Source organism: Vipera berus (genome assembly GCF_964194415.1).
Source record: "Vipera berus genome assembly, chromosome: 2".
In the NCBI taxonomy this organism is placed as follows: domain Eukaryota; kingdom Metazoa; phylum Chordata; class Lepidosauria; order Squamata; family Viperidae; genus Vipera; species Vipera berus.
In genome coordinates this window covers 49,025,916-49,036,973 of record NC_138203.1, presented here as the reverse complement: position 1 = coordinate 49,036,973, position 11,058 = coordinate 49,025,916, and the positions used below count along the sequence as shown (strand labels likewise).

The following is an 11,058-nucleotide window of genomic DNA, read 5'->3' as shown; positions in this document are numbered from 1 at the left end:
TGCTAACGCCTGGCTCTGCTCCATAAATCCCGGAGCAGGGGCGCTGCGCAGCTCGGAGCAACCCAGGCTTCGGGGGGGCTCAATCCTTCAGCCGCCCAAACTCTCAGCTCAGGTGGCCCCGGAGAGCTCAACCCCTACCTGGGGCCTCACCCCCTCCTCTTCTCCCGAGGAGGGGGCTTCAAATCCATCTAAACAGCTGATCGACGCTGTTTACGATGGAAAAACACAGCTGCGGAGCGGACAGCCCGAAGGCGGCTGTCTTCGGCGCCGCGTTGCCACCGGAAGTCAAACCTTGGAGATATTTTGAAAAAACAACAACAGTCAGTATATATTTTTTCTGCTGCATAGATTTTTGAGGTCCTGTGGCTGGCTCTTATTAAATCCATTATATTTCATAAGATCTATTAGTACAAAATAGAAGCCTTATTTCATAATCTGCTATAAAAGTAGATGACAGGTTCCCAATATATAAATATTTCCTTTGTTATTCCTCAAAATAATACAGCTTAGTGAGTACAATTAGCACCAGCAAATGATTGTGATGGGCTTACAACCTTACTTCCCCTTTGGTCATTAAATGAAGTGCATTGGTCGCTATACAAAATCATGTGACCGTGACTTATGACATTACTACCATTTTTTGGTATTAACTCTGCATCATGCAAGCCAGTTGCAAAGCACACAAATGGTGATCACACGACCACAGGATGCTGCAACAGCCATAAATGCAAGGATAACTTCCCAATTTAAAAAAAAAAACTGTGGGACCTGCAAAACTTTAAATTGTGCTACCTGCCATTTGACCCTGCAGACCATATGGCTATATAGATACTCCTCAAAGGCTTCTGACGGTGAAATGGAGACTGGGGGACACCATGCACGTCAATCCAGAACTCATTTCTCAGCTGCGGAGACCTTTCTTGAAGGCCTCTGATGGAAAAATGGAGGCCAGGCACGATGCATGCAAACGGCGGAAAATGGCTGCAGAAGTAGGCTAGTGAGGCAGGTGTCGGGGTGTGGGAGGCCTGGCTGCAACTGTCCTAAGGTAAGTGGGTGCAGGGCATGTGGGGAAGCTCCACCTCCCATCCCCACCCTAGCTTGATTTTTACCAGTGCGCCTCACCCCACCTCGTGCAACTAGGTGCAATGGAATGGGTGGGGTCTTAAGTAGGGCTTATTTTTGGAGTAGGGCTTATATTGGGTGCACATGTTAAAATCAAGCTAGGGCTTATTTTGGGGGAAACACGGTATTATACATTTCTAGCATGTTCATCCCCTGCTCTCATAATACAATTTCTAGCTTATTCTAGCTCTTTCATTTGAATACATTTTCCCCACCCATGCGAAAGATTCTGCATTCTATATTTCATTTTGGTTAATCATTTCTGCATAATTTTTATTTCTACTAATTAAGACTGGATAAATTTATTGAATATATTCATAAATCCATTATGGCATTATTGATTTTCTTCACAAAACTTTCCATTAACACTGAATGAAGGTTTTGACCACTGTTCACCAAAGTCAACGTAATCACTGCATTTTTCTGGGTTTGTCATGAGTAACATATATGCCTTTATTTAGCTTTTTCAAATCTAGCTTTTTGTGATGATAAATTTATGTAATGCAAACTTCTCCCCTCAATTCCAGATTATTTCTGAGTAAACTAGCACAAAGCTTTTCTGTGAAAAAAACTGTTAAATCCTTTCTATCTGTTTTAATTAATTGTTAGAATGGAATGGAAGCTGGAAGGGACCTTGGAGATCTTCTAGTCCAGCCCCCTGCTCAAGCAGGAGAACCTACACTAGGGGTCAGCAAACTGAAACAGTGAAAGAGCCACTCGGAACCGGTTCCCTCACAAAAGGAAAAACTGGGAGCTGCAAAAAATGTGTGCGCATGCGCATACATGCGTGGATGTGCAGAACAGGGTTTGACTGAAGAGTGGAGCCAAGGCGAGATATGCACCTACCCTGCATATTTGAATTGATTGGTTGAACTTTTTTAGTCCCACTTTTTTTTGGACTACACATAGCAGAGGACTGGGAGCCGCAGGAGACGGCTGAAAGAGCCGTATGCGGCTCCGGAGCCGCGGGTTGCAGACCTGTGACCTACACCTACACTGTGTCCTCACTGTTAGGAGGTTTCTCCTTAATTCCAGGTTGCTTCTCTCTTTGGTCAGTTTCCAGCCATTGTTTCTTGTCCTGCCCTCTGGTGCTTTAGGGAATAGTTTGATGGCCTCTTCTTTGTGGCAGCCCCTCAAATACTGGAATACTGCTATTATGTCACCCGTTTCTTCTTTTCTTTAGACTTGCCAATGCCCAATCCTGCAACCATTCTTCATATGTTTTAGTCTCCAGGCCTTTGATCATCATCCTAGTTACTCTTCTCTGAACTTTTCCCAAAGTCTCAACATCTTTTTTGTAGTATGGTGACCAAAATTGGTTACAGTATAACGTGGTGTGGTCTCAGTAGGTATGTCTTCCATCTACTTCCTGGGTTATGACAGCTAAACATACTAGAGATTTTGGTAGTGGTAGTTTATCAAAAACTCCAATGGTACACTTAAGGAAGATTTATTTTTCTAGGCACTTTGCTGATTTTTTAAGTTAAATCCATATGATTACTTCACTAACCCAGTTTGGTTTTTAAACATGTCTCTTGCATATGTGGACAGCTGAGGAAGTTTTATATAGTGCAATATATTTCAGATCCCCTTCGGATCTTTTATACAGTATAATGCAGTATATTTCAGCTCCCCACTTCTCCCCCACTAAGAGAAAAATGATCTTAGCGATGTATCCAAGTTCTTAAGAAAGACTGGTTTCAATCAAAGATCACTGGAGGTGTTTGAAATGGCCATTCACTTCATGGACAGTGCTGACTCAATGGCCTTGAACCAGAGATAAGCACCGCTCCCTACAGTCAGCAACAACTAGCAGAGTAAAATCTGTATTCCTTCTGTATCTTTTACTACTGGGAAAATGAGAGGGTACACAAAGCAGAGATGTCTTGTCTTCTCCAGAAGCATTTGTGCTCCATTAGACAAGGATATTTTGCAATCTTGTTTTTGAAGTACAGCTGAACTGGCCAACAATGGAGCGCTGGCATAGGATAGGAAGTGATAGATGGAAGTATGGATGGAGATTGGAATGGCATATCAGATGAGGTTAATCGTTAATTGATTTAGTTATCAAATTGAGGAAGCAATAAAAACAAATCACTGAATACCAAACAAAAGTTTAGACTCACTCAGTACAAATATTTTACATTTATTGAAGTAATACAGTAAAAAAAGGTACTGAACACCTGTTAATTGTAGACGGTCCAGTTAAAGAGAGAGAGGCCATTGAAAATTATCTGCACAGTTTCTAAATAAACAAAATACTCCTTTTTATAATAGGCTAGGAAAGTGAAATAAGGTTAATTTTGGTTCAATCTAAATACAAAAAAAGAGAAATAAATAAAAATTAAAATGTAGATCTGCTAAAATTGCAAAAGAACAGACGACTATTAAGTATATATAGGCAATCAGAGCACCTGTATTTTGAAGAATGCAATTCATTCCAGTGTTATGTATAAACTATATGTTGCACAAATATATTATTTTTAAACAATAAAGGTGCTTTACCTGGTATTAAAACTGCTGGTGCTTATATTGGAACTAACAAGTGGTAAAACAATTACAACAAAATACATGTAAAAAAGCTGTAAACTCTTGTGGTATTCTTACAGAAAATGTCTTAATTTTTTACTGCAGCTTGCTAAAAGCCGCAGTGTCCCTAGCCACTTTATGGCAATGAGGAGCTGGGCGCGGGCAGGGGAAAAGATGGAGAAAATGCCATTTGGAAAACATACTTCTCTGGTCTCAGATCTACTTCTGCTTCTGTCTCTATACACTTCTGCCAAATCAGTTAAAAGATACAGTGGTAATCACATATCTTTCTTGAGTTTGGCTGAAGGCTTGGCATGGCATTTGATGGCACAGAATTATCTTGCAATTTGTGTCCTGGGATTCAGAACTTAAAAGCCATAAGACTAGCCATGACAGACAAGTTATATTTTTTCTTTCCACCTTATACCTTTCTGAATACATTTTTAAAAAAGAATAACATCTTCTGTTATTCCTTTATACCTTGAGAACAATTATCTGGCATGTGTGTTCTGCCTGTTCTTTCCTGTATCAATAAATAATAATAGCACTGACTTCCTTTTCTTAAGGAGTTTTTTTTCCTCATAGTCATCCCTTAGTTTCCGCTGTTAAGGGCATTTGGAAGATTTCCCCCCCCCCTTTCCCTAGGGGTTAATGATGGCCCTAATTACATAAAATGAATCCTTCTACTTTTACAATCAGAAATGAAATCCTACCAAAGGTTTAACCAAGCTATTAATTCTAAAGCAGAGCTTCTGTGATTGGCTTAACAGGGAGGATTGTGATTTTTGTCTTATTATCTAACATAGTTTATCTACCTTTTATAAAATGATATATTAGATTTAGAACTAGTTGGAGCTGATCTTTTTTCCAAAGACTGTGTCTGTTTTGCCTCGTTTCTATATTAGCTATTTTTAATAGGTTTAGCACATCTGTGACCATTAAAAATTAGCAAATTTCCCTTAATTCTTATACATTCAAAATTGGAATATGTATACGCCTATGCTCAATATTTTAATTGTTAAGTTTGTGGTGCAGTAGCCTGAACAATAACATGTTTGCACTGTTCAATTGCTCCATAATAAATTGCACAAAACAAACTTATTTAGAGGATATAGATCTCCTTTATTTTACCATCCTAATTTTTTATACTTTCCCTCTTGCCAGAAAATAAAATATGTTTATAAATACTAAAATGTTGTCAAAAATAAAAGGTCCTTAGAGAGAGGGAATTCAACTTTTGTGAAACCAGTTTTTACACATTATTTAGTTTCAAGAGCTAATGTTTTAACACTAAGAGGAGAAAAGGCTAAACAAGTAAAAGTTCCGTCTTAAGTTGGATGAAACAAAACCTTCTAGAAGTCAATGAATATTTATGAATTCCAATAACACCTACTCGTAACAGTTACTTTATAAAACTAAACTTGATTTTTTTAAAAGAAAAATCCAATTGTATGATTCCCCACCCCCACCCCCTGAAGTCCTTGCACCTTCTTAGATTGGGACTATTTCTTCTGTTAGGGATCTTAACATTACACTACAGGACTAAAATATCTTATGGTATTTAATCTATTTTGACTGATGAAAGAGGGATTAGTGCTGCAATGGCATCTGCTTTGTTATTCAAGACATACACAAATATTGTATGACCAAGGCCCACTGCTTATTCATTTTTTAAAATATTACATTAAGAAATGTATAAAATAGAATTTTTAGAGTTAGCAATGCTTCTTTCTTAAGACCCCTTACAATTCTGACTGAGAATATGGCACAGGATGATCTATTCTCTTAATTTCCTGGGTTCCTCCTATCCTGGCAACCTGCAAAAGCTAAAAGCAGGTATTTCACTGCAAGTAATTAAGTTGGGGGTGTGTGAAGCTCCATCTTTAATTAAACTCTGTAAATTCCAGATAGTATTGGTAAAAGCTCTTGTTAATTTTAAACAAACAAAATGTACTAAATCTTTTACTCAGCTAGTAAAATATGTAAAATTGTACTGATAGAGACCTGTAAATTGTTACTTACTACCTTCTGTTTGTAACTTACTGCCAGTATTATGCAACCAGGCTCAACAACTGATGTAATCAGTTGATTCACTTCCCAAAACTTAACTAATTGAATATTTCTAACGAAACAACTTCATAAAATTGCTGTTTCCAGCCTTCTATAGTATCTGCTTCAACATTTAAAAATAGCAAAAAAGATGGCATTTATTAAATATAAGTATTTTCATTCATAAATAAAAATACACACCATAGTCCATAAATATTTCAAAAAATGAAAGTTAGTAAATAATCGAATGAATGTGGGCCTTTAATGCTCTCTTACCTTGTTTTTTTATATATAAGGCATACAGATCTTGTATTTCAGAATAATGTGCCTTTGGCAAGAGTCTTACGCTATATGTCTAATTTATTTTAAAAAATCATATTTTTTATAGTGAAGCAAGGTATGGAGTGCAAATCAACTTCGAATTATTTTTATGTGACATATCTTCAAAAGTTTTGGCTTTTAGTTGTAAAGTGTTAATTTGTTCACAATTTTTTAGTTTGTTGCATTTTCAAATCTTGCTAATATTTATTAATATTTAATGCTTATTTAGTATTACATATTACCAGCAATAGGGATTCTAACTTTATTTTTACGAGAACTATATCAATTCTGGAACAATAGATTTTCTAATTATGCAGAAAACTTTCACTTACTCCATTAAGAAAGGAAATGACTATATGCATTTGGTATGGATATAGCTTTGCAACATAATTTAAATAGTTTGATATAGTAGGTAAAACTGGTTTTACAAATTAAGTTACAAACTAAGAGAGTAGATTGTAAGAATGTGTGAAAAATATAATATTAATTAGTTAAACTTATTTTCTGGGAATGAACCGTGACTACATTCTAATTTCTGATTTTAGGTGACTCTCTGATTTTAGGACAGGAGACAGGCAAAACAAATGGCCAATGTTCTGGTATTATGTTCAGAAATGTTTTCAAATTTGAGCAGCAGTCTGACATGAATTGCGAATTTTAACTGCTTACACAAATGAAATATAAATAGCAGTTATCCTTTACATTTATACAAGAAGATAAGGACAAGGTATCCTTCTAATCAATTTAAGACAAAGTGCTGTCCTTTTTCATGTTGAAAGACAGAATACATTCAGAAGACTTTAAGAAAAGGAACAATCTCTCCCATATAAAAATAGTAACCCTTAAAAGAAAAAATTAAAAACATCATGAATACAAGGAAGTACATTCTTTACATTCTGTCCTGACATTTACATTAGTGAATGCATAGACGAAAATGTGCAACTGGGCAATTTGTGGTGTTTTTCCCCTTACGGTATTAGAATTCAGTCCTTGTGCATATTAATTAACAAAGGCATGCCGATGATTAAAGGCACACTATTTGGATCCCTTTAGGATCACAATAATCAATTTTCCTACTTTTGCTGGATATTCTTTTTATGATCCATATATGCCCATTACTATACCTAGAAACTGCAGTGTTACATTTACTTCTCCTTTCTTTTACCTCTTTACTGGATTACAAACTATAAAGCAATCTTTGTATATAAGGCAACACTAACCTGATGTTCCTTGCATTATGTTACCAACAAGCTCATCTACAATGAAGAACATTCTCCTCCAATATAATTAATGCTTTACTGTTTTATTCTGATATTAATTTTTATCATGTAAATGACATCAATTTTTCTAGTCTAAAAGTAGAATACATCTTGTTCAACATCACCACTCTGTACTACCACAAAACACATGCACAAAAGACCAAAAGTGCTCTTCCAGAATGATGAGCAAAACAGATATGTTTTGCAATCACAGACTTCACCAATATCTTCGTTCTCCCCTATTTCGAGGAGTAAAAGATCACATTGCTTCATCTGGAAGTGCCTGATTTGCTGATAAAACATGACTAGCATTTGGCTGCTTCTGAGGTATAATATGAAACCCCTTTCAACAGAACTGACCAGCTACGGATTCAGGAGATCAGGACAAAACCAATAATAGGAAAAAAAGTCATTCTCCTTGGGACCTCAGAGAGGATCCAGTCATTAATTTTCCTGGTTATTGATAATTCTCAGAGCATCCAAATATCAATTTAATAAAGGGTGAGTTTAACTGGAAAAATGGAATTGTAGTCTGTTCAAGTTTGTAGCTTTAGAGGGCAAAGTACTTTTTTCCAAGATAGTAATTTTTTACTACAATATTCTTCTCTGGGCCTCTTTTAAAAACAAAACTGAGAAACTGATATTGGATACAGTATGAAAGTGTGTGTATTCCTTTCTCCAGGGGCATGCAGAATGGAAACATCAATTCACAGTTTCCAATTAGGTAATTCACTTTGCTTTTCCAATGTAAAATCAATGCTACTGGTTACCTTAGTCATACGCTACTTTCATTTGCAAATATGTTGTTGACTGCATTACTGAATGTGCACATTTAAAAATGTCTATTTCTATATTCATTCTTCTGAAAGTCAGCACTTCCCAGTAGTTGCATTACATGTAACACTCACTTTTGAATATTTTTTTTCCCTGAAAATAAAAAACTACACTATTAATTGATTTGTGCTTGCCAGTTTCTGGCAAATTGTGCCTCTTTTTTTTCTCATTTAAAGATGCAAATAAATAATATCCAATATTAGAAACAATTACTATATTGAAATGTATTTTAAAAAATTAGTGCCCAAACTCCGCAGTCTTACCCTTACATAACGTTCTTGAATAAACACATATTCAATGTTGCATCAGCTGGTGATTTTCAACATGTATGCTCCTTTCCTTAAAAGATATATTGAAAACTGTGCCTTTAGCTTTAAGATTCATGGGAATGATTCATGAACACTGGGCTTGCACTAAGACTGTTGCAATTGCATGGATTGAAAAGGACAAACACAAGTCCCCAAAATATTCTTCAGGATTTATCACAGAAATATCTAAATGAGCCAGAATTTCCTAACTCTACACATATATTACATGTTTATCTATTTACAGAAATCCTAAATAACATCATATAAAGCACTTAGCAGAACACTCTGTTTTTAACATAGACATTCTTCAGGTTGGGCACATTTGAATAGAAGAGGGTTTTTTTGATTTAAAAAAGGAATCCTAGAAGAATATCAGAAGAAATATGATATAAATGTGTCGGATTTATGACAGGAAAAATACTTTTCTAGAAAAAAAGGAAGTCCTGTCCTTTGAGTCATGCTAGTTTCTCATGATGTCACCTTCTTTTTCAGTGCAGACAGCTCTTTGTGAATCTCGCTGAATTTTGGTCTCATTTCAGGATTGTAATCCCAGCATCGTTGCATTATTTTATAGATATCCTCTGGACACTTCTGAGGTGCTGACATTCGATAGCCTAGTATGTATTTTTTTTAAAATAGATTATTAGAAATGTAATTGAATATTTGGAAATGAAAGTACAATTTAAAATTAGATGACCAAACCTACTTATAACTGACTCCTATACGACTTAATATACATATACACATACATACATATATACATACATACACATACATTTTTTTAAAAAAAATTGAACAGGATCTTCTCCATTGCAGTGCCTGCCCTCTGGAACAGCCTCCCCACTCAAGATTATATGGTTCCAACTGGTTTGCTTTCCACAAAGCATCAAAGACTAGGATGTTCCCCTGGTCATGAGGCCAGATGGCAGATAAGCCTGTTTTGGGTGTTTGGGATTTATTGAAGCTGGGTTATGGGGCCTGAGCATGATTTATATTTATACAGGGTTTTTTTGCTATTTGTTTGGTGTTTATTGTGGCTTATTATGTTAAATCATTAGTCAGCAGAATATTTTACACTGCACAGTGTAACTTGACCTAGTAGATAGCCACATGCTATAACCTAGATCTTTTTCCCAGGATGACCACCACCTCTGCTGGTTTATTAAAAAGAATAAACCACGGTTACATATAGTAAGCAACCTAGAAGAAAATTTAAAAGGGAAAGAAAAAGATGAAACAAAAATCTCTTTTCTAAAGCAGTTGATCTCAGTCAATGGTTGTTTCCAGATCAAGATCCCTTGCACACATTTACACCAGAAGACATTTACACAGCCAGGATCTCAGTCCACAACAAAACAGAGCTTATAAATGAAGTGGCCTCACTTACTCTGTCCGAGTGTCCAGATTCAGTAGGCTTCAGCCTCATGGCTCTTAGCCAGTTTTGATTTGGTCCTCAGCACCCGATTTTGTGGGGCTTCAGTTTTTTTTTTCTTTTTCTTTTTGGGTGCCTAGGCTAGTCCCTAATTATCTTGGTAAGATTTTTAAAGTGGTTTGACATTGCCTGCTACTAAGGCTGAGAAAATGTGAGTGGCCCAAGGTCGCCCAGCTTGGTTTTGCATCTAGAGTGGCTCCTTGTGTTTCTCTTATTTAATAATATTTAAGAATATAAATGTGCATGTGTGCACATGTGCACACATGATGTAAGAAATGGCAGATGGGAGAAATATAGGTCAGGTGCAGTGTTTCAGATCGGAAGGCAAAATGGTGATTTGGAGCATACATATGTGCGTGTATCACAGTTGCCTGCAACTCCTTAAACTAAATCCATCTTTACCTGGGGTTAAGTTACAGCTGCAGAAGGCTATTGCCCAATCCTTATGGGAAAATAAAAGCAGTCCTTGACTTACGACCACAATGGAGCTCAACATTTCTGTTGCTAAGTGAAACACTCGTTAAGAGAGTTTTGCCTCACTTTATGAGCTTTCTTGCCCTAGTTGCTAAGTGAATCACTGCAGATGTTAAGTCATTAACACGACTGTAAAGTGAATCTGGCTTCCCCAATGACTTTGCTTGACAGAAAAGTCGCAAGTGGGAATCACATGACCCCGGGACATGGCAACAGATATAAACACAAGTCAGTTGCCAAGCGTCTGAGTGCTTGATCACATGACCATGGAGATGCTGCAATGATCAGAAGTGTGATGATCAGAAGTCACTTTTTTGAGTGCCGTTTTAACTTTGGGCAGTCATTAAGCAAACTGTTTTAAGTCGAGGACTATCTGTAATGCTGTAGTTTCTAGAGGTAGACAACAATGCTATGTATCCACATCTAGAAGCATCTTTTGGCCTGCATAACTGTTTTCAAACTGCTGCAAAGCCTTAATGTGCAGGTCATTCTAAGAGCCAAAGTCCACGTCATCAAATAATTTCTCTGTAGTTCTGCTAAAAACTTTACAGATAGCTAAAGATTAGCCTTGTACAATGACTTCATTATAAGTTGGTGATTTTCTAAATAATTAAATAGCAAAATATATCATCTAGCATGAATATCTGCTATATCATTTCAGCTATGCTGAATTATCTCGTTTGGTGTTAGAACTTCAGCCTAATTTATAAAAACCATATAAATAATCGGA

The 11,058-nt window shown here is 36.4% G+C and overlaps 1 protein-coding gene across 1 annotated transcript in view; it reads right to left on the bottom strand.

Moving 5' to 3' along the window:
• Nucleotides 1–3,299: 3,299 nt before the first annotated feature.
• Nucleotides 3,300–11,058, bottom strand: part of FER (FER tyrosine kinase) — a 144,131-nt gene continuing 136,372 nt past the window's right edge. The window contains exon 20 of the mRNA XM_081317517.1: nt 3,300–9,036. Within this exon, the coding sequence (XP_081173643.1) occupies nt 8,891–9,036 (146 nt within the window). The 3' untranslated portion in view covers nt 3,300–8,890. The remainder of the gene's footprint in view (nt 9,037–11,058) is intronic.